The sequence below is a fragment of the Vulpes lagopus genome, chromosome 8 (assembly GCF_018345385.1).
Source record: "Vulpes lagopus strain Blue_001 chromosome 8, ASM1834538v1, whole genome shotgun sequence".
Lineage (NCBI taxonomy): Eukaryota > Metazoa > Chordata > Mammalia > Carnivora > Canidae > Vulpes > Vulpes lagopus.
The window spans coordinates 18276140-18300822 of NC_054831.1; the positions used below are offsets into that span (position 1 = coordinate 18276140).

The window sequence follows — 24683 nt, forward strand, 5'->3', positions numbered from 1 at the left end:
AAATCCATCTGGTCCAGTGTATCATTTAAAGCTCTCGTTTCTTTGGAGATGTTGTGCTTAGAAGACCTATCCAGGGTAAAAAGAGCTAGATTGAAGTCACCAAGTATAAGTGTATTATTATCAAGGTATTTCTTGAGTTTGGTTATTAATTGGTTTAAATATTTGGCAGCTCCCACATTCGGGGCATATATATTGAGGAGTGTTAAGTCCTCTTGTTGGATAGATCCTTTGAGTATGAGATAGTGTCCCTCTTCATCTCTCACTATAGTCTTCGGGGTAAATTTTAATTTATCTGATATAAGGATGGCTAACCCTGCTTTCTTTTGAGGACCATTTGAATGGTAAATGGTTCTCCAACCTTTTATTTTCAGGTTGTAGGTGTCCTTCTGTCTAAAATGAGTCTCTTGTAGACAGCAAATAGATGGGTCCTGCTTTTTTATCCAGTCTGAAACCCTGCGCCTTTTGATGGGGTCATTAAGCCCGTTCACATTCAGAGTTACTATTGATAGATATGAGTTTAGTGTCATCATATCTATTCAGTCCTTGTTTTTGTGGATTGTTCCACTGAACTTCTTCTTAAAGAGGAATTTTAAGAGTCCCCCTTAAAATTTCTTGCAGAGTTGGTTTGGAGGTTACATATTCTTTCAGTTCCTGCCTGTCTTGGAAGCTCTTTATCTCTCCTTCCATTTTGAATGAAAGCCTTGCGGGGTAAAGTATTCTTGGTTGCATGTTCTTTTCATTTAGGACCCTGAATATATCCTGCCAGCCCTTTCTGGCCTGCCAGGTCTCTGTGGAGAGGTCTGCTGTTACCCTAATATTCCTCCCCATAAAAGTCAGGGACTTTTTTTCTCTTGCTGCTTTAAGGATCTTCTCCTTATCTTTGGAATTTGCAAGCTTCACTATTAAATGTCGAGGTGTTGAACGGTTTTTGTTGATTTTAGGGTGGGATCTCTCTATTTCCTGGATCTGAATGCCTGTTTCCCTTCCCAGATTCGGAAAGTTTTCAGCTAGGATTTGTTCAAATACATATTCTGGCCCTCTGTCCCTTTCCGCGCCCTCGGGAACCCCAATTAAAGGTAGGTTTTTCTTCCTCAGGCTATCATTTATTTCCCTTAATCTATCCTCATGGTCTTTTAATTGCCTGTCTCTTTTTTCCTCAGTTTCCCTCTTTGCCATCAACTTGTCTTCTATGTCACTCACTCGTTCTTCCACCTCGTCAAGCCTCGTCGTTAGGACTTCTAGCTTGGATTGCATCTCATTTAATTGATTTTTAATTTCTGCCTGATTAGATCTAAATTCTGCAGTCATGAAGTCTCTTGAGTCCTTTATGGTTTTTTCTAGAGCCACCAGTAGCTGTAAAATAGTGCTTCTGAATTGGCTTTCTGACATTGAATTGTAATCCATATTTTGTAACTCTGTGGGAGAGTGGGCTGTTTCTGATTCTTTTTTTTGAGGGGTTTTCCTTCTAGTCATTTTGCTCAGTGCAGAGTGGCCAAAAACAAGTTGTATTGGGAAAAGGAGAAAAAGAGAGAGAAGGAAAGAAAAGAGAAAAAGAAAAAAGAGAAAGAAGAAAAAAATAGGGGAAAAAGAGAAAAAGAAAGAAAAAGAAAGAAAGGAGAAAAAAGAAAAAAGGGGGGGTGGGGGAAGCAATCAGAAATCAAGAAGAAAGAGAGAAAAAAAAAGCACAAAACAAAACAAAACAAAAAAAAACAAAAACAAAAACAAAAAAACAAAAAACAAAAAAAACCACGGGGGAGTATCTTCCGATTCTGTGTAGTTTAAGTCCCTTGATTTCCCTTGGAACTGGTCCGTCTCGCTGGTCTTCTGGGGAGGGGCCTGCTGTGCTGATTCTCAGGTGTTAGCACTTGGGGGAGCTGCTCTGCCCCTGCCTGGTGCAGGGCTCAGTGGGGGTTGTTCACCCCGTGAGGCCCCGGGAGGAAGCCACAGTGGCGGGGGCAGCTCTGGGACCCTGGAGTCAGACCCCGCAGTAGCTCCGGGGCTCTCCTTCTGCAGGGCCTGGGGGCTCCGGGGCGGGGCCGCTGATCTGCTCAGTTCCAGGCAGGAGCGTCCTTGCTGTCCTGGGCCCTCCCGGCCTCTGCCTGTCCCGGGGGAGGCCGGATCCTGGGCTGTGTCCCGGCGCCCTGTGCTCCGGGGCCTGCGCTGTTGGATTCGCGCTCCCGGCGGTGCAGCCCCCTCCGCGGAGCAGCCGCCCGAGCCTCTCCGAGCTGTTCCCGGAGCCGCGCAGCCCCCTCCGCGCGGAGCTTCTTCCTCTGCGCGAGCCGCCGCCGCTGAGCTGTTCCCGGAGCCGCGCAGCCCCCTCCGCGGAGCCGCCGCCCGAGCCCCTCCGAGCTGTTCCCGGAGCCGCGCCGCCCCCTCCGCGGAGCTTCTTCCTCCGCCCGAGCCGCCGCCGCCGAGCTGTTCCCGGAGCCCCGCAGCCCCCTCCGCGGAGCCGCCGCCCGAGCCCCTCCGAGCTGCTCCGGGTCCCGCCGAGCGCTGCAGCCCTTAGGGAGCTCGGCGCATCTCCCGGGGCGCAGTTCCTCTGTTACTGTCCCAGGGAGCCCGAGGGCGTCCCCGCCTTTCTGGGGATCCTGCTCCAATTCCCGGGGAGCCCCTTTCCGCGGGGAAGGTCGGTGCAGCTCCTGCTCCTCCGGGACGGGGCTCTCCTGTCCTGGGGACACTCGCCCCGGCCTCAGCCCGGCTCCTCGCGGGCCCCTCCCCCTTGGAGGCCTTTTGTGTCTTTATTTCTTTTTCCCCGTCTTCCTACCTTGATAGAAGCGCGAACTCTTCTCACTGGAGCGTTCCAGCTGGTCTCTCTTTAAATCTCAGGCCGAATTCGTAGGTTTTCAGGATGATTGGATGGTTTTCTAGGTAATTTGCTGAGGACAGGTGACCTGGAGACCCTACTCCTCCGCCATCTTGCCCCTCCCCCTAAATGTGTCTTTTAAAATCCCCTTTTATATAATTTGTTATGGGAAGTATTAAACATATGGATCAGTTTTGAAAAATCATGAATATGAGTTATTCTTTTTTAAGAAATGTTCTTATTCTAGGAAATTTGAAATATAATGATATGATTTCTCCTTTTCAGGAATGTGCACCTGATATAATATACATAAAGTCAATTTTTTGCACTTTATCCTTTATTATTGTCCCCAACTTCATTTCCAATTAAATACCTTTGTCATTCTGTCTTTTATTAAGCAGTAAAATTGCTGGTAAGTTAGAGTTTATCCTCATCAAGGAGTGATAAATGTACAAGACTAATGAATGGAATCTTCTAAAAAAGGCTTTTCTTTGGTAATATACATTGTTTATATTATTTTACAAGAATGCAGTTTCATATATTAGAAACCTAACATTTACATGTGTGTGATCTCAAAAGGAAAAGTTTTGTGCTATGATAATATGAGTAAGTTAATTTGTTTGGGCCCTGAAGGTTGGCTTCTCATTATACTAAATTCATTTGCCATTTACCATTCATATACATTTTTTAAATGAATAAGCTATTCCTTACACTGATTCTGCACAGTTTATGAAATCATGGTATTTAAATGGAAATTTATTTGGAATAATTCCTTAGAACTTTACACTGAGCTACTACTTCAGGAGTAAACATCATCTCTACTCTGAAAGTGCTTCAATTTAGCTAAAGAAATAATAAGGAAGCATTTTGCTTCTAGCTTTTAACTGTTACCTTTTATAACTGATTGTTAATTATAACCACTGATAAGTAAAAATAAACTGAAGTTGCCTTTTTTTACCCTCCAATTATACTCATTTCTATCAATGCCCATATTTTGTCATGGTTGGTTTTGTTTTTTGTTTTTTAGTTTAAAAAGTACAATCAAGATCGAGAGAAAATAAGAAAGAGGGTGTTTGAAATGGCCAATTACGTCAACATGGTATGGTATACTTTATTAAGTGTAATTTTAACAATTTGGGTGTTTCTATGAATGCTTATGAAGCAGCGAGATAAAGTCAATACTCTTAAGACTAAAATTGCTAATTGGTTCTTGAACTTTTGCTACTTAATTGAATATTACTATCATATGATAGAGATGTTTCTCACCTACTTGCCACACTATTCTCAGGTTGATGAAAGTAGAAGAGATGGTTTGGTTTGAATTGTTTTTTGTTTTTTTTTAAAGTCTGGGGAGAGACATCACTGGCCAGCAAATCCCCACAGGAAGCCAATGTACAGAAGAACATGAAAAAACAAATATAATCAGCCAAATTCTGGCACAGTAGCATCTTTCAGTATATCATCTCACTGAATCATCAAAATAACTCTGAGATATTCCTAAACCTAATTTATATCTGAAGAATTAGATTCTGGGAAGCAAAGTAACACCTAAAATCAGAGTTAGGAAATGCTAGAGATAAGATTTTAACTTGGTCTCCTTTGTGATAGGAGCTTTTCTTTCTTTTTTATTTTTAAATATTTTTATTAATTTATTTGACAGAGAGAGGGAGAGAGAGAGAGAGAGAGAGAGCACAAGCAGAGAAACTGCAGGCAGGGAGAGAGGCAGAAGCAGGCTCCCCTCTGAGCAGGAAGCCCAATGCAGGGCTCAATCCCAGGACCCTGGGATCATGACCTGAGTCAAAGGCAGATGCTTAATCGACTGAGTTACCCAGGTCCTCCATGACAGGGACTTTTCTAGATGACAGAAATAAAGTAGGGAACAAAACCAACAAATAGGAGTTTACATTCTTGTTCAAGACAAACATAAACACTCCAAATAAAGAGTATGTAGAACAGTGATTATAAGTGCTATATAAAAAAATAAAGCAGTGTAAAAATGAAAGAGAGAGAGAGAGAGAGGTTCCTCTTGGTGCTGTGTTAAAGAGGGAAGGCCATTTCCAAGGTGTCCAAGGTGACACTTGAGTAGAAAAGGAAGGGAGAGAAAGAAGTGCCTGATCCTCGGGGAGGGACCACAAGGCAGAGTGAAGTTCTAAGGACAGAACCTAGATCATCATATTTGAGGAACAGGGGGAAGGCCATTGTCGCCGGCATGCAGTAAGTCAGGGCAAGGATGGGAGCAAATGATATCTGACAGGTAGCAGTGGCTGGAACCTTCAATTCCTGGTAGGCCTGTTTAAGGACTTTGTTATTCATGGGAGAGGAAGACATTGGGAGAACCTGCTGAGGTGTAAGACGTTCAGATATGTGTTCTTAAAAGATTGTATTGGCCATTATGTTGGAAATAAACTGAAGGTAAGCAATTGGCAGATCTAAAACCGGATAGGGAAATCATTACTTGATTCAGGGCAAAAGATGATGGTGGCTTGAGAAAAAGCAGTGGTAGTAGGTCTATTGAGAATAGCTGATCTCTGGTTAGAGTCAACAGAATAGATGAGGTAGATGAGAGATGAAAAGTATAAGAAAAAAAAGAGTCAAGGGACATTGAGGGTTTGGGCCTGAACAACTTTAAGAATGGGTGGGGGATAGTGACTCAGAGGCAAGATGAGGATTTCCATTTTGGACACATTCACTTTGAGACATCTTTTTGTATAAAGGCTTCTAGGTCCAAATCATTATTTTGTTTACTTAAAACTAATATAATGTTATATGTCAATTATATCTCAACAAAAATATTATTGCTTCTTAGTGGGGGTAGTAATGAACAGTGGATTGCTAAGTTTTATTAAAAGTGTCCTATGACTAAGTAATTTTTTAAAATATATGCATGATGTTTCATGTAACATTTTTACATTTAAAAATGAAAATATTAGAGACTTTACATTTCAAAAATCAGAGAAATAATACTAGGAAATTTCCTGAGATGAAGGGTAGACATGTCCATATTGTCAATGCCTTCCACATGTCTAGCATCTAGTAACATGTATGTGCCAGGTTATATCATTGTAAAATTTTGAATCAATGCAGATTAAAGCAAAGATTCATGGATGCCAAAAAAAAAGGAAGGAAAGAAAGATTCCCAGGTGAAAATACTAGATATACAAGATTTATTAGAGTTCAGGGGCAAGGTTTGGGTGGAGATATAAATCCATAAGTCTTTAAAACATACAGTTAGCACAAAACATGGGTCAGCATACTATAGCCTGTGGACCAGATCTGGCCTCTGCCTTTATAAAAGCAGTTTTAATGAAACATAGCCATGCTCATTTGTTTACACATCTATGACTGCTTTTCTATTATAGTGCCAGTGGTGGTGAGTAGTTATAACCATGCAGCCTTAAAGTCTGAAGGATTTTCTATGGAACTTTAGAGACTAACCTTACCAACCCTCTTTTAAGATAACCAAAGGAGTGGGTGTAGATAAGTAGAAAAGAGACTAAGAGACTGAGAACAGATCCTTGAGGTGCTTCTTTGAAGATTGATCAGAGTATGGGAGAAATTGACAGAGACCAAGAAAAAGTAGACAATGAGCTTCAAGGAAAACCAGGGGAGAGTGGATAGTGCTGTTCTGGAAGCAACCTGAAACAAAACTCTATCAAAGGAAGAAATGATCAATGATGTTAGTTGCTACTCAGGATTGGCCATTGGATTTAACAAAGTAGAAGTTATTGGTCAACTGAATGACACAAGTCTCTGTGGAGTGTAAGAGGACAAGGCATAATTAGAGTGAGTCCAATGAGAATAGGAAGTGGGATTAGAGAGAGAAGATACAGAAAGTCCTCTTCAGAAGTTTTGCTGTAAATGGGAGAAGAAGAATGGAATGGGGAATATGTGATAGGGGGAGAGGCTATAAAACTGTCCCCCCACCATGATGGGTCACCCTTTTTATGCTGATGGGAATGATTCCGTGGAAGACTAAGCATAGAATTGCAAGGAAGATGGAAGAATTACTGGAATAATCTCCTTGATCTGAGAAGAAGTGGGAGATCTAGTGCATTAGTGGAAAGGTAAGGCTCACAGCATTGATTCATATAGTAAAGAAGGGGAGGCATAGATTGTTTGAATAGGTATAGGTCAGAAGGTAGGCATTTGCTTCTGATTGCTTCTGATTGCTTCTATACTCTGAGTGAATTTGGAAGCAGAGGCATCTGCTCAAGTGAGGTTTTAATAGAGAGTGTCACAATTTCTAAAAACAGAAGAGTGAGCATGAAAAAAAATGTGCAGAAGCCTCTGAGAGTAAATAGATTTTGGAAATGCAGCAGGTTCACTGAGACTGGTAAAGACTACTTGAGGTTGATAGTGATGGCTTCCAAGTGAAAGCAGTCAGCAGAATGTACTGTGTTCCAGAGCAGGGTGCAGGAGAGATGTAGGGAGGAATTGTTTGAACCAGGACTGGACTTTTGTCAGGTGAGTGAAATAAAGCAAGAATGGAAACAGGAAGTTGAGGGACTCATCAAGGGGAGGGCTTTCATCTGGTGAGATTCTGACTTTTCTTTTGATGATAATTGCATACCTCAATGCTCTTATTGTTTTCTAAGCTACTTAAAACCATTTCTTCACGTTTCTCAGCCAGAAGTTGCCCCATGAGAAAGCCTGTCACTGTGCAGTGTTTTCTTCCCCAGCTTTATTGTGACATAATTGGCATCCAGCACTCAGTGAGTTTAAGGAGTCCAGTGTGTTGATTTGATATGCTTACTTGCAAAATGATTTCTGCCATAGGTGACCTAACACTTCCATCATGTCACATAGCTGCCATTTCTTTTTTGTGGCGAGAATATTTAAAAATTACTTTCACCAATGCTGAAGTAATTAAGATAGTATTATTAACTATCACTACCAAGTGGTACACTAGATCCCCAGAACTCGTTCATCTAATAACTAGAAGTTTACACTCTAACCAACACTGCACAGCTTTGTAAACTATAGTAGCAATTTAAACTTTTGTTTTTAGAGTAAGCATATTGTCTTTAAGTTTAGCTCATTATTTGTAAAGGTTATCCTCTGTGCATTATAGATTATTTGGTTCAGTCCAGGTTTAAGAATTAGAGGATCACTTAATTTATTGTGACTCACATACGCAGGACTCTTCTTTTTTTTTATTTTTTTTTAAATTTTTATTTATTTATGATAGTCACACACACAGAGAGAGAGAGAGAGAGAGAGGCAGAGACACAGGCAGAGGGAGAAGCAGGCTCCATGCACCGGGAACCCGATGTGGGATTCGATGCCGGGTCTTCTGGATCGTGCCCTGGGCCAAAGGCAGGCACCAAACCGCTGTGCCACCCAGGGATCCCAACGCAGGACTCTTCTTATAGCATGTTCCTTTCCTGGAGTTCAAAACACTGCGTCAACCTTGCTATGACTCAGAACATTGCAAAGCAAATGCACTTAACTTCGTAAATACACTTAAGTTGAAGTCATAGTAATAAACTACTAACAAAAAATTAGAATGTTTCTTGAGTTTGCAAGCAAGAGAAGTTTGTTTTCGTGGGAATTTTGTTTCAAAAAAAAAAAAAAAAAAAGGAGTTATCTGACCTGAAATAGCTAAGGGTGTCTGCCTTGCATACACAGGTACATTTCACAAGTGTGTTTGGAAAGAAAGTTTTTACAGTGCTGCTATTATTAAGTTCGAAAATGTAAAGTACATTGAAAATATTGAAAGATAATACAACCATTATGTTGTTCTTTTGACATGTATTCTCTTTGGACAGCTTTATAAAAAGCTGAATACTCATGTGGCCTTAGTCGGTATAGAAATCTGGAATGATGAGGATAAAATAAAGATTACCCCAAATGCAAGCTCCACCCTGGAAAATTTTTCCAAATGGAGGGGAAGTGTCCTCCGAAAAAGAAAACCTCATGATATCGCTCAGTTAATCACGTATGTATAGGTTTTCCTCTCTATATGTTAAGTGGTATTTTGCATAGAAACTTACCAAAGCCTTGACAAAGCAAGTGGTATCTCAGGGTACAGGGTAAAAGGAAATGGCTTACATGGAGGGGGGGGTTTACAAGTTTAAAACGTACTCATTTGAATCTTATGGTGAATATGGTCTTACCTTATTACCTTGTTCTTTTATTTTAAAAGAAAAGCTAACAACTTAACAATGATTCATTGGAATTTTGTCTTTTTGATTGGGTATACAGGAAGGAATGACAGGTTTAGATAATGGGAAGAGAAATTTTGTTTCAATGTTTTAGAACACCTGATCAGCTTTAAGCACTAGTCAGGACAAACTTCTAGGATAGAAAGAAAATTGCATATGACATTCTAATCCCACACCTCCACCATCCTGCTTTTAAAATGACTAATTAAAAAAAAAGAAAAATGAGAATTAAATCTGGTGATTATAAATTAGACAAGACTGCTGAGCATATCCCTCAAAAGAAATCAAGAAAATTCTACTGGATAGTTTGCAGCTGGAATCAATAGAAGGAAGCCGCAAGGAATGACAAAATTATTCAAGTTTTACTTCCTAAGAAAACAGGAGTTGTTACAGGAAATAAGAATTAATTAATACTCTGTGCTGGTTATCTACTACACATAACATATCAGCCCATAACTTCCTGACCTAAAAAGAAGTCTTCTTAAATGTCTGTTTCCTTGCCTGATATGGCTGAAGCACAGGCACTGGTTGGTCATCTCTGTATATATAGCTCTCATGTAGCTAACTTGGACTCCCTCCAGCATGGCAGTCTCAGGGTTCCGGATATTTTGCAAGGTGACCAGTTTTCCCCTAGAAGAATCATTCAAAGAGGACCAAGAGAAAGCTTCCAGATTTCTCATGGCTGAAGCTTAGAAATCACACAGTATTTATTAGGTATTTATCCAAAGGATACAAAAATAGTGATTCAGAGGGGCACTGCTCCCCAATGTTCATAGCAGCAATGTCCACAATAGCCAAAATATGGAAAGAGCCCGGATGTCCTTCAACAGATGAATGGGTAAAAGAATGAAATCTTGCCATTTGCAATGACATGGTGTATTATGTAAACTAGAGTGTATTATGCTAAGTGAAATAAGTCAGAGAAGACAAATAGTATATGATTTCACTCATATGTATATTTTAAGAAACAAAACAGATGAATATAGGGGAAGGAAAAGAAAAATAAAATAAGATGGAAGCAGAGAAAGAGGCAAACCACAAGAGACTCTTAACTCTAAGAAACAAACTGAGGGTTGCTGGAGGGGAGGGGGGATAGGGTAACTGTGCAATGGGCATTAAAGAGGGCACAAAATGGCAATCCAATATCAAGAATAGATTTCAAAAAAAAATAGATTTCCTGACTAGACTAGAATAAACAGGATAAAAGTACCAATTAGATATGCTGGAAGGAAATAATTGCCCTTTCCTTATAAACTGAAAGTCATAGCCTTTACCTGACAAGTCAACATAACTGGGTAAAAACCTTGTAGTACAACTATACTCACTAAAAAGAGGAGCCGAAATAGCTAGCTCCATAATGGGAGAAAATTTTATTTATTGTAAATGAGCTGGTAGTGGGTATTAAAGCTACACAAATGCAGATTTGAATATAAGTAATTTTATAGCATACTTTTTGAAGAGGATATGAGCGCCATGAATCTTTAAAATATCATAGATACTGCAGAATACCACTTCAAGTAACAGATATCTGAAAATTTTTCAAAGGAAATGTAAAGCAGGAAGAAATTATCTATTTTTCATTGTTTTGCATGGCAAAATCAATACTCTCAGTTATTAATGATAAGTGGGAAAATATAAGTTCAACTTTATGTAACTGCATTTACTAAGGAATTTTTAAAATAATGTATTCTTTGTAAACCATTAGAGACAACCCAGGGCCAGGATCTTGAACAGATAGCAGAATAATAACAAAAGCAGCACAAGGAATCATTACAAATTGAAAGAAAAACAAACTGAACAAAACTTAAAAAAGAAATTAAAATTACAAAAGACCAGACCAATCATCTATGCAACAAAATGCAAGTGGTTCAAATTCCTTTCCAGTAACAAATATTTCAATATTTGTTAACATAAATGCTTCAGTAACACAAATACCACCAGAATGGGCCCAAATTCCAAATCCCACTATAGCTAAAACTGTACTAAAAGAAAACAAAAGCAATTGAATATAAAAATATGTGAAAGAAAGACATAAATTAAAACAAAGCATGCATTACAATAATACTGTACAAATAAGATTTATTTATCTATATGAATAAAGTATTGAAAATTATTATATCCAGGGACCTCTATTTAGGTGATATGACAACCATGGCATGTAAAAAAAGTCTAATGCAAATTCAAAACCTGAAAGAAACACTTAAGTTTTTATTTACAATGTGAGTTTCTCTGTTAAGCATTTAGAGTCCTGGATGAATTGTCTGTAGAGCATATAGTTGAGAATCATACATTGTTACATCAATTTTTTTTTCTTTCTTGCAGAGCAACAAAACTTTCTGGAACAACTGTGGGCCTTGCTTTCATGTCTACAATGTGCTCTCCTTATCATTCTGTTGGCATTGTTCAGGTTTGCTTGAAGATAAATAGTTGGTTCTACAGTCAAGTCGGTCAAATGCTCTTTTTTCTGAATCATGTAGTTTGTGTGTGTGTTGATATGATAGGTAGTATGATTGAATTTCAAATGTTGAAACAACCTTGCATATCGAGCATAGACGCAGCATGGCCATAATGCATTATTTTTTTTTATATCTTGCTAGATTTAACAAGCTAACATATCTTGAGGATTTCTGTATTCTATATAACCATGAAGGGTATTAGCCTGTAGTTGTCTTTCACTCTTCCGTATTTTTCAGATTTTGTTATTAGGGTAAATCTGGTTACATAAATTGGTATGTTCCCAACTTTTCAATTTTCTGGCAGGTTTTAGTAAAATTGGAATTATTCCTTCTTAAAATATTTGGTACAATTCATCAGTAAAATAACATGGGTCTGAAATTTTCATTATGGAAAGGTTCTTAACTACAAATAAAATTTCTTCTACAAATATAGTACTATCAAGCTATTTATCTTTTCTTGACTGAGCCTTGATAATTTGTGTCTCTAAGGAAAATGTCCATTTCATTTAAATTGGCATAAATATGTTGACAATATTCCTGTTATCCTATTTTATATCCATAGAATTTTTTATATCTGTAGTGATGTCTTCTCTCATTCATGATATTAGTAATTTACTCTTTTTCTCATGGTAAGTCTTGGTGAGGGTTCATTAATTTTATTCACTTCTAAGAACAGCTTTTGCTTTACTGATACTTTATGCATAGTTTTCCTGTTTTCAGTTTCATTGATTTCTACTCTTGTCTTGATTATTGAATTTCTTTTGCTTTCTCTGCATTTAATTTGTTCTCTTCTTTTTCTGTTACTTAAGGAAGAATTTTAGGTTGTTCATTTGAGACTTTTTTCAAATTCAAACATTTAATTCATAAATTTCCTTCCATGTACTGCTTTAGTTGAATCCATCCAATTTAGATAAGTGTGTTTCATTTTCATTCAGTTAAAAATATTTTCTAATTTCTTTTTTGATCTCCTTTTTGACTCATGTATTATTTAGAAGTGTACTGTAATAATTTCTATTATGGATTTTTTATATTTCGTTTTGTTATGATCTGTGTATTCATTTGCTAGGGCTGCCATAACAAAATACCCTGGGGTATATGGCTTAAACAACAGAAATGTATTTTCTCAGAGTTCTGGAGGCTAAAATTCCAAGATCCAGGTGTTGGTAGGTTTGGCTTTGCCTCAGATCTCCCCCATTGGCTTGCAGATGGCCACCTTCTTGCCATCCTCACATGGCTTTTCCTCGAAGCATACATCCCTTTCTCTTCAGTCCTGTTGTTTTAGGGTCCCAGGAGTACAGTCTTATTTAACCTTAATTACCTCCTTAGAAGCCCTATACAGTCACATTGGAGGTTAAGGCTTCAATATATGAACTGGGGTGGGAGGTGCACAATTCAGTCCCTAATAGTCTGGGAAAAATATTTACAAAATATTTTCCTTAGTAAACTTTTGATATTTTAAACCTTTTTGAGGTTTGTTCTTGATCAATACTGCATGTGAACTTGAAAAAGAATGTTTTCCGCTGTTAGTAGATGGAGTGTTCTGTAACTGTCAATTACATCAAGTTCATTTATCCTCTTGTTCGGTTCTTTTGAATCATTTATGTAGAGAGAATGGTTAAGTATCCAAGCGTAATTGTATATTTGTCTATTGTTTCAATTCTATAAGTCATCCCTTAATGTATTTTGAAGCTCTGTTAAGCAAATCACAAATAGAGTTATCATGTCTCTTTGGAGAATTAATGTATTTATTATTTTATATTTCTCTTTTTTCCTGAAATGTTCCTGTTCTGAAGTCTACTTTTTCTGATATTATTATAGTTACTCCAACATTTTGTGGGTGGCTAAAGTTTGTTTGATACAACCTTTTCCTTATTTTTATTTTCAGCATATATTTTTCTCTACATCTAAAGGTTTCTGGTAGACAGTAGATACTTGGGCTTTACTTTTTATCTAATTTGACATTTTCTGTATTTTATTTGGTGTATTTAAATCACTTATATGTAATATAATTATTGATATTATTGGACTAAAAGCTTCCGTCTTGCTACATGTTTGATATTTCATCGTATTCCATTTTTTTGCTCTCCTTAGGATTAAGGATTTTTGAAAATAATTTTATTTATTTCCATTATTAGCTTTTCATTGTTATCTCTATTTGTTTATTTTTAATGGTTGCCCTGGTTTATTATACAGCTCCACTTGTCTGTTTATACCTTGAAATACTTTTGTGCTCAGGGCGCCAGGGTGGTGCAGTTGTTTAAGCATCAGACTGTAGGTTTCAGCTCAGTTCATGATCTAAGTGATGAGACAGAGCCCCACATTGGGCTCTCTGTGCAACGTGGAGTCTGCTTAAGACTCTCCCTCTCCCTCTGCCCTTCCTCCCTGCACATTCTCTCTTTAAAAAAATAAATACATAAAAATCTTTTTAAAAAAAGAAATACTCTGGAGTTGTTGTACAAGAGTATACCCCTAGTTACTCCCTTCCATTTTTTTGTGCTATTGTTATCATGTGTTTAACTTCACATACATTATAAATACACAATATATTATTATTAGTTTTTCTTAGTCTATCTCCCAATGCAATTTAAAATAAGAAAAAAATAGTATTATTCTTATCTATATTTACCTACAATCATCTTATCACATTCCCAACACTCATCATTTCTTTGTATAGCTACAAGTTTCTGTCTGGTATATATATATATTTTCTACCAGATTTAAAAAAACTTTCTTGTAATACTGGTATGCTGTCAATGAATTCTTTTAGTTACTTTCAGATGACTTTATCTCTATTTCTGTTTTGTATATATTTTCACTGGGTTTGTAATTCTGGGTTTTTCTTTGAGCACTTCTAATGATTTCAATTCACTGTCTGCTGGATTGCAGAGTTCCTGATGAAAAGTCTGGTGTAAACTTTATCTTTTTTGCTCTGAAATGTGTCTTTTTTTTCTACCTCAAGACTTCTTTCTTTTTAATTTTCATCAGTTTGATTATAATTATGGTATAACTAAGTAGGGTTTTTTTTGGAAAAAATGGGTAATTTATTCCACTTAGTGTTCCCGGAACTTCTTGGACCAAGGGCTTGTATCTGATGTGTTTTGGAAATTTCTCAACCATTACTTCTTCAAATATTTCTTCTATTTAATTCTATCCCCTTTTTCTTCCAGGGATACATATGTCTGTGACCATTTTATATTGCCCCTCAAAACTTGTATGCTCTGTTCTACTGTTTGTTTTCTTTTTTATTCTTTTTGAACTTTGTGTTTCCATTTGGTTAATTTTTGTTGAACTGTTAAGACCAGTGATTATTTCCTCAGCTATTCCGAATCTATTCTTAAGCCTGTTGAATACCTCATTCACCTGTTACTGTCTATTTCATTTCTAGCATTTCCATTTGAGTCTTTCTTATGGTGTCTAGCTCTGCTGAAAGTTCTCATCCAGGTTTGTGTGATATTCATCTTTTCCACTAGAGCTTTTAACATATTAATCATAGTTGTTTTGAAGTGTTGTCTGATAGTTTTAACATCTGTGTCAGATATGAATCTGGATCTGTTGATTGGCAGGGTATTGCTTTTCTTTCTTTTGGATGCTTATTATTTTTTGTTGAAAGTCAGACATCCTGTGAAAGACACTAGTCTGAGCTGTATGTGTGTGTGTGTGTGTGTGTGTGTGGGTGGGTGGGTGTAATTTTTGGCCTGGAAATGATCATTTCTTTCCTTCTGCTAGGCCTCTTGTGTGAGGATTTGAATCAATGTAACAGGAATTGAGCTGGGTTTGGGATTTTGTTGTTGTTGCTATGACTGCCTTCAGTACATTACAGGCTTTAAATTGCTCTAACATTGTTTTGTATTTAGGGTGAGGGCTGGTTTTCAGAGGATTTTTCTCAGTGTGTGTTTCACACTCATCTGTAGGTCTTTCCTGGATTCCCCAGAGAGTTTATGCTATTGAATCTCTCAATAGCTAGTTGTCACCTGTTATTGATGATTAGGCTTTTGATCAGAGGGGATATTTTCTTTTGTTCTTATTAAGCCTCAGTCTGGAGTTCCTTAGTGTCTTGGGTAGGTCCTTATAGTGTTCCTATTCCACTGCCAGGTGGTAGAGACCTCTCTCTCTCTCTCTCTCTCTCTATATATATATATATATATATATATATATATATGGGAAAAATTACCCATTTTTCCAAAAAAAACTAGTTATACCATAATTATAATCAAACTGATGAAAATTAAAATGAAAGGGGAAATCTTGAGGTAGAAAAAAAAAGACACATTTCAGAGCAAAAACTTCTCATCATATATATATATATTTTTTTTTCTGACTTGAAAGAGCTACCATAAAATTGGAAAAGAAATTAGACTATTTAAAGCACTACTTAATAATATGTGATAGTAGAATTGAAAGCTGCAATAGGAATCCAGAGAAGAGGATTATTGATGAAGGTTAATTTGGTCAGGAAATTTGCTTTAAAGTAAACTTCAAAGGGTGGGTAAAGTTTAGAGACATATAATAGAGTTCATCTGAAATGAAAGAAACATAGAGGTTATGAAAATAATTATTTAAAGGGAGATACCATAAATTTAAGGAACCTCAAATAAGGCAATGTATAAAATCTAAACATATCTCCAGTTTTTCTTAGTTTTTTTTCAGGTCCCTATTAGCTAAACATATCAAAGACTTCCCATCAAATTAGAAGACATTAACAGCAAGCCTGGAGTGGGGGGTAGATTGTTTTAAAAATTTTTTGATTTCTTATCATCGTTGAAGACATTTAGTCACTGTATCTCCTGGCAGGAAACCACAAAACGTTGCTTATTATAAATATTCTCCATTTACAAGAATAAAGAGCAATCAGTGTGCCCAGTGATGTGTATTTGGTACCAAAGTTGTGTGTGTGTGTGTGTGTGTGTGTGTGTGTGTGTGTGCATGCGCCTGTATGCATGTGGCAGGAGGAAGGGAGAAGGGGAGGAAGAGAAAGAGAAATGGTGAGCAGGTAAAAAGCCAAAGGTAAAATAATTTTCTCAGCCCCAGTTAGTAAAACTAATTATACTCTGAGTGATAATTTAGTTTGAAAACCAGAGGATCTATTTCCCTATTCTTGCTCTTAGGACCACAGTAGCAACGTGCTTAGAGTAGCAGGGACCATGGCCCATGAAATGGGCCATAACTTTGGAATGTTTCATGACTCCTATGTTTGCAAGTGCCCTTCGACAATATGTGTGATGGACAGAGCACTAAGGTGAGGCTCTCTGGGAAGATGCTATCTGTCCCTGATTTTGGTTCACTCTGGGCTGTGCTTTGTCTTTCATGTCATCTTCAGCAACACATTCAAGCTTTTAAATATTAAATAGTATAATCATGAATGCATATCTATGCCAAACCACATTATCTCTCATCTATATGCAATATTTTTCATTACCTAAGACATCATTCAAACATACTGTGTCTTTGCTGCTGGGGTGATTGACATTTTTTACTTCACCTCATCTGCACAAGACCTGGTTTCAGGAAATCATTAGTATTTATCAAATTTTCAATGAATTCAGATTGAGTGGTTCTCGAGAAAAATCTAATGAAAGAAGAACATCCTTGCAGGAGGACAGAGAGATTATACATTCCTGCCTTGCCTAAACAAAGTTACCAGGGAATTTTGTCTTTCAAAATCCCACAATCCCCTTTATATATCTGTTTTCCTTGCCCGTCGCATCTCACTCAATCTCGGGTTAATCTCTCACACCCTTCCACAAAGTAGCATTGTGGTGGCATGCCAGGCACATATCTTATGTTATCTCTCCCAGATACTCCTGCATTTTTAAACCTCAGCTTTATTTGTGAACTGAAGACATTCTGTCCAAAGTAATTCCTCTGAGGAAAGTGAATTCTGAGACACATAAATAAATATGACTTTACTACCATTAGGACTTCACGACCAAAATGGCCTAAGGCTGATAAGATTATCTGGATAAGTCAGAAATATCTTCTTTTTTTTTTTTTTTTTAAACAGTAGCCTAGATGCTACACTTTGAGATCTGACATAGTTTTCCATTAAGCTGGAAGTGTTTGTGTCCATCCAGGATGGCTAATGCAGGCGCACAAATGAGCTCATAACATAGCAGTTGGGCAGCGGATTGGGTTTAATCTTTTGGGGCAGGTTTTGGGTGTTATCTTCAATGTGATATTGCTCCCTTCATGCTAAGCATGACTGTTCCATTTCCTCTTTCTTCATCTTCATAGCTTCTACATACCTACAGACTTCAGTTCCTGCAGCCGTGTCAGCTATGACAAGTTCTTTGAAGACAAACTATCAAATTGCCTTTTCAATGCCCCATTGCCCACTGATATCATATCCATCCCAATCTGTGGGAACCAGGTCGTAGAAATGGGAGAGGACTGTGATTGTGGGACTCCGGAGGTACCACCAAATACTTTCTAAAGTGATCTAATTTGTCTTTTAATTGCTAAGAAGATATACTATAAAACTATATTATTACTCTGAAATTGGACACTTCTTGTAATTTTGCATATGTTAATTTGTAGACATTTGTCAAGCCAACCTTTCTAACAATGAATACTATATTGCTTAACAGACCTTCCTAATTTCCTTCTTAGGGTTCTCTCTCCATTTCCTGTTTTTCAAGAACCAGTTAACAACTGGGCTTTGTATCTTCATCCCTCCCTTTCTGGCAGAAATACTTCACCTTTCTTATGTGCCTAGGACCTACGGAGCAGTTACTTTCAGCACAGCACTGCAGTAGTGCTCAGAGGATGTAAATAACTTGCCCAAGGTCACAGAGCTGGTAAAGGGAAAGTTCAAGATGTAGACTCAAATGTTTGTCCAGAGCCACCTTTCACTAGGATTTAGTTCTTTTCTTTGCAACTTCAGAGTTTTTACCCTTAGGAGTCCTAGCCTGATCCCACTCTATTGACAGGGAAGCCAGGGGTCTGAATGGGACCTTTGCCCGCATTTTATCAACACTTCATATGAGTGACATGTTAAGGCCTCAAGGGGTCAGCTCTTCAGTAATTTCAAAATATGACCACAAATGTATTCATTCTATGAAAAAGAGAAATCTTTCCAAAATGATGTTTATATTTGAAATAAGGGCAACAGTTTTAACCCTAAAAAGTTGTAACTTTAAATATAGCACTCTCTTAAGGAAACTGAACAATTATAAGAGGAAGTTTCTGAGGTAGGAGCTTCCCCAAAACCTCGTGCGGGTGCCTGGTTTCTCAGAAACCAGGTGGGGAGAGCAAGACAGTCTATTGCTTGATGCAGAGTTGTATTAAATGTCAAAATTGGATAAAGAATTATACTTTTAGATTTTTAGTACATATTCTAGAGATTGAATATATTGCTGGATAAAACAAATGAGCTCAACTAATTACATTTTTAACTATTTAGATAACTTTTATTTTAAAACCTATTCTTTTTCCTTTTGTTTTCTCTCATATTTTACAAAAAAAAAAAAAAAAGATCCAAGTACTACCATGGGAGCTGAGTGAACTAGAGAAAATAATAAAATTTAAAAAGATGTCAGTAGAATTCAGATACATGACAAACCGCTGTATTTGGAAAAATATCCAAAGTATACTTTTTCTAATGTTGAGCTTTGTTCTATCTTTTATTTTCCAAAAATTATTTTCAGCCTATATCACAGTAGGGGCTATGTGATGAAAAACTTATAAATAATATAAAAACTTATATTATTTATATTATGTGGTGAAATGAGAGCAAAAAAAAATGAGACTCAATCACCATTTGCATTTGTTTCTGGTATTTCTTAGGAATGTACCAACATTTGCTGTGATGCTAAAATTTGTAAAATCAAAGCAAATTTTCAATGTGCAATAGGAGAATGCTGTGAAAAATGCCAGGTAAGATTTTATTTTATTCTACTTTATTTTTTTAGAGATTTTATTTACTTACTCACGAGAGACATGAAGAGAGAGGAGAGACATAGGCAGAAGAAGAAGCAGGTTCCCCCGCAGGGAGCCCAATGTGGGACTCTATCCCAGGACCCTGGGATCACACTTTGAGTCAAAGGCAGATGCTCAACGACTGAGCCACCCAGGCGTCCCTTTATTCCACTTTAATAATTATGATTACTGTTTATTTTGCTATATCAAAAATCTCAGGGACTATGTTAAATGAAATAGCAGAGCACCAATTTTCTGTCTATAAAATAACAGTGCCTACCATTTATATACAAGTGCTTTACAAACATCGGCTATTTGATCCCCCAACAATATTTTGGTTAGGTATTATTATCTTATTTTGCTTCTGAAGAAACAGAAGCTCAGAATAGAAAATGTGCAAAATAATAGGCCACTGAATGGCAAACTCCAAATATGACCAATTCCAAAGCCAATCCTGGGGACTCCTACCTGCCACTGCTTCTGATACCACAGAGCCTTCTTGCACCAAACCTCATAATTGATTGCATATTCCTTTAATAATGGGCTTGGTGGGAAAGCTTTGGTTTTAGGTAATATGGGGAGCTCCCTTGACTTCAGACTTTGAAGTCATTTCAGGGTGAAATTAGTAGAACACAGACATAAAGTAATGATTCTGTATCATTTTCTCTTCAAAGCTTATTGCCTTTCCTTTCAGGTTCAAGTTTAGGATTTTACATTCTATCATTGCATAGAATTTTCTATTACGATTATTTGTTTATATATGTTTCCTTAGTTAGACTGGCTTCTAAGGGCAAGGGGCTGATTCATCCTCACCTGGCACAGAGTTTCATACATTTTAAATGCTCAAAATCTGTCTGCAGAAGGAATGTGTAGCTAGATGGCATACCAGCTTATAGGTAGTGTTTGGGAAATTTCTTTTTTTTTTAAATCAGGGGGAAAGGAAAGAAATAAAAGGCTAAAAGGAAGAAAATTTGAGAACTTAAGTAGTATTCAACAAGTGATGATTATGTGCTATTGGAAATTGTAAAGGATTTTAAAAAAAGTAATCTTTGACTTCAAAGAACATGCTGTTTCTTTAGGGTAATGCTATACATACCTGAAACAGGTGAAAATATAATGCATTATTTAATGCCCAAGTAGACATTATAAGGATATATGCCCTTTGTGTAATACTTTCCACTTATATTTTCACTTAGTTTTCATAATAACTCTGTAAAGGAAATAGTAGATGTTCAGGAAATGGATTTTCAAAGAGATTAAGTCCCTTTTCTAAGGTATATTCCTAGCCCCTGGGAGAGCCAATATTCAAACCTCTATCTTCCAAATCTGAATTCAGGGCTCTTCCCACCATGTGTAGAAAGAAAGGCAGCAGTGTGCCCTGAAGACATCAGACGAGGCTTCGTGGAAAATGAGGCTGTCCTAACGTAATGCATAGATTTTTAGATAAGTACAGAAAAAGAGAAAAAATTCCTAAATTAGAAGGCTGAGAGGGAATAAAAATGGGATGGGAGGTATAAGCATGGCTTATGTGATAGCTGGTAAGAAAGCTAGTCTGGCTGGAGTAGTGGGGGTTGAATTTAGAGAGTCTTGTATGATCTAATTAGATTTTGGATTCCATTCTGTTATCAATGTAAAGATATTGTAAATTTTCTGATGATAGGGGAGCACACTTGCTCACCTCCAGTAGGAAAAGAGGTACCTCTTCAGATCTGCATAAATAGCAGAATTTATTTTACTAAGTTTTCTCTTAGGCAATAAGAGCAAGATTTGCAGTAGTAGATTGCCATGGAATTAATACATCAAATGAACATTTAGTTATTTCTCCCCCGTAATAAATCATTGCATAGGAAGAAAGGAGTTAAAAAGAAATATTTGAGCAAATAAAAGGAATTAGGATTAGGAAACATGATGCCTGGGAAAGTCTCAGAGCACACGGATCTGGTGCTTGTAAATGTACATTCCTTAATACAGAAGATTCACTTCACCAGTAAATCTCTGAAGCTGCAGATGTAAATCTCCTTGAAAATCATGACAAATATGCATTCAGCAAAGGAAAAAAATCCCTTCTTTGCATCTAAAATGAGGCTTGGTTTTCTTCTATACTTTTCTCATTGATATTTCTATAGTGCTTGCTCTATAAATTCAGAAATATTGATTACTTGAAGACTTAGGCCATTGGCAGAAGTCAATAAAAATAATATAATAGGATATGTCTTTAGTTTACATAGCACAGATGTGGGATGGAATAGAATGATACCTCGAAGGAGCTTGCCAATAAAAGGCCAAAGAGAAAAATATTATTTGCATTAATTTGAGATATTAGAGTAAGTCAGATGGAAAAAAGGCCTTCTCTTCATTTTTATTTCCCTGCAGTTTAAAAGGGCTGGTGCAGTTTGCAGACCAGCAAAAGATGAGTGTGACCTGCCGGAAATGTGTGATGGCAAATCTGGTACTTGCCCTGATGACAGATTCCGAGTCAATGGCTTCCCTTGCCAAAATGGGGAGGGCTACTGTTTGATGGGGCTGTGCCCCACGCTGCAGGAGCAGTGCACCGAGCTATGGGGATCAGGTAGGAGGACAAGCCTCAGTGCTGCTCGCTTTCCTGCCCCTCTGTATGCGCATGCAATGAAAAATCATGTTATAACAGGTGGCAGTGTTTAATCATGGCCAAAGTAGTATTCTGACCCAATCTTCTTTCTTAGAAACTGTGCTACAGCTCAAAATCCTGGATAAATACATCTTAAGACATTAGATCAATTTGGGGATTGCTAGATTCAACAAATAAAGATGGCCCAGCTAAATTTGAATTTCAGATTAATAATTTTTTCTTACTGCATGTATCATGAAATATTTGAAGTAAACTTGCACTAAGAAAACTTTATCTGAAATTCAAATTTAACTGAGTAAAACTGAGTAAAAGACTAGCCAATGAGAAAAAGTCTCTTCAACAAATGGTGTTGGGAAAACTGGACAGCAACATACAGAAGAATGAAACTGGACCACTTTTTTAAGCACCATACACAAAAGTAAATTCAAAATTAATTAAAGACCTAACTGTGAGATTTGAAATCATAAAAATTCCAGGGAGGAACATAATCAGTAATCTCTTTGACATCGGCCATAGCAAATTCTTTCTAGATATGTCTCTGGAGGCAAGGGATGCAAAAGCAAAAAGAAACTATTGAAACTTCATCAAAATAAAAAGCTTCTACACAGTGAGGGAAACAATCAACAAAACTAAAAGGCAACCTATGGAATGGGAGGAGATATTTGCAAATGACATATATGATAAATGATTAGTATTCAAGATATATAAATAATTTATACAACTAAACACCCCCAAACAAATCATCCAGTTATAAAACACACATAAGACATGAATAGATATTTTTCCAAAGGAGACATCCAGATGGCCGACGGACACATGAAAAGGTGTTCAATATCACTCATCATCAGGGAAATACAAATCAAAACTACGATGAGATATCACTTCACATCTGTCAGAATGGCTAAAATCAACAACACAAGAAACAATAAGTGCTGGCAAGGATGTGGAGAAAGGGGAACCCTCGACACTGTTGGTGAGAATGCAATCTAGTGCAGCCACTGTGGAAAATAGTATGGAGGTTCCTCAAAAAGTTATAAATAGAGCTTACCTACAATCCAACAATTGCACCACTAGGGATTTACCCAAAGAATACAAAAATACTAATTCAAAGGGATACACTACTCTGATGTTTATAGCAACATTATCTATAATAGCCAAGTTATGGAAGTAACCCAGGTATCTATCCACTGATGAATGGATAAAAGAGTGGTATATATAAAATATATATGATGGAATATTACTCAGCCATAAAAAGAATGTATCTTGCCATTTGCAATGACATGGATGGAGCTAGAAAGTATAAAGCTAAGTGAGATACATGAGTCAGAGAAAGACCTATCACATGATTTCACTTATATGTGGAATTTAAGAAACAAAAGAACAAACAAGGGGGAAAAAGAGAGAGAGGCAAACCAAAAAACAGACTCTTAACTATAGAGAACAAACTGATGGTTACCAGAGGAAGATGAGTGAGGGGATGGGTGAAATAGGTGATGGGAATTAAGGAGTGTACTTGCTGTAATGAACACCAGGTGCTGTATGAAGTGTTGAACCACTGTATTGAACACCTGAAACTAATGTTAACTATTGGAATTTAAATAAAAACTTAAAAAAAAAAACAAATTTGAGTATCCCTATACTTTATCTGGGAACCCTAATCAAGATCCTTCTCAGATAAGTACACTCTTAGAAGTGTGTGTGTGTGTGTGTGTGTGTGTGTGTGTGTAGGGGTGCCAGGGGTGCTGGGAGATGGGCAGAGCATAAGGAGAGAAGGAGATAAGAAAAGAAGGACTGTGGGAATTCAGAGGAGCAATTTGGAAAAGTGAAGTCTCTTGAATGCTCATTTTGCCCATTATACTGGAATTTTAGTTTTCTAAATTAGTAATCGCACCTCTGATGAACCTCATTGGCTATGATACTGCAACTGTGCAAAGCTATATAATTTTATAAGCCATGTTCTCTGATTATACCATAAAAAAGAAATGAAAAATAAAAACATAACAATCTCCAAAACCATAAACCAAAACTTAAATTGGAAAGGCAGTTTAAAAAATGTCAGTTCTTTGGACTTTCTGTATATGATGTCCATTGTGTACACATCTTTAATTTTCACACCCTCCTCTACTACACTTACTTAAATAACTGAAGGAATGTTTTAATAGGGAAAATGCATATTCCTAAAAATACTTGAAGAAGGTTTTCACATGCCATGAACTTTTCATAATTCCTGAAAATATACATGAAAGAAGGGACGCTTGGGTGGCTCTGGTTGAGCGTCTGCCTTTGGCTCAAGGCATAATCCCAGGACTCTGGGATTGAGTCCCACATCAGGCTTCCTGCATGAAGCCTGCTTTTCCCTCTGCCTATCTCTCTCTCTTTCTCTCTCTCTCTGTCTCTCATGAATAAATAAATAAAATCTTTAAAAAAAGAAGAAGATAAAAGCAGAACATCACTGATTGACAATATACTCAGTAAAAAGGCAAGCTGAGAAATACATGGATTAAAACTCTGAAGACTTTCTGAATAAAACCCTTTGTATCAGGCAAGAGTGGGTGAGGCACAATTTGAGGAGCAAAGCTTGATAACCATTGGTGCATGGGGAAGGACCCTGGTGTGCTGGAATCTGGCCTCAGTAGCCCTCCTGCTTAACAGGTCATGCATGCTCATACATGCTAAGTTACAGGTGGAAACAAAGATGGTTGTGTGGGTTAAAGAAAGACCCTGTGTTTCCTTGGCTA

General features: G+C 37.3%; 1 protein-coding gene across 2 annotated transcripts in view; it reads left to right on the forward strand.

The window, feature by feature from the left end:
• The window catches only part of ADAM28 (ADAM metallopeptidase domain 28), a 62721-nt gene that overhangs the window by 19753 nt on the left and 18285 nt on the right, over positions 1-24683 (forward strand). For both annotated transcript variants that reach the window (XR_005989457.1, XM_041767054.1), the window contains exons 8-14: positions 3831-3902; positions 8572-8741; positions 11290-11374; positions 16529-16659; positions 17655-17832; positions 19206-19295; positions 21711-21906. Coding sequence is in view for 1 of the 2 variants with exons in the window: in XM_041767054.1 (XP_041622988.1) it covers positions 3831-3902; positions 8572-8741; positions 11290-11374; positions 16529-16659; positions 17655-17832; positions 19206-19295; positions 21711-21906 (922 nt within the window). In the remaining variant the exon portion in view is untranslated. The remainder of the gene's footprint in view (positions 1-3830; positions 3903-8571; positions 8742-11289; positions 11375-16528; positions 16660-17654; positions 17833-19205; positions 19296-21710; positions 21907-24683) is intronic.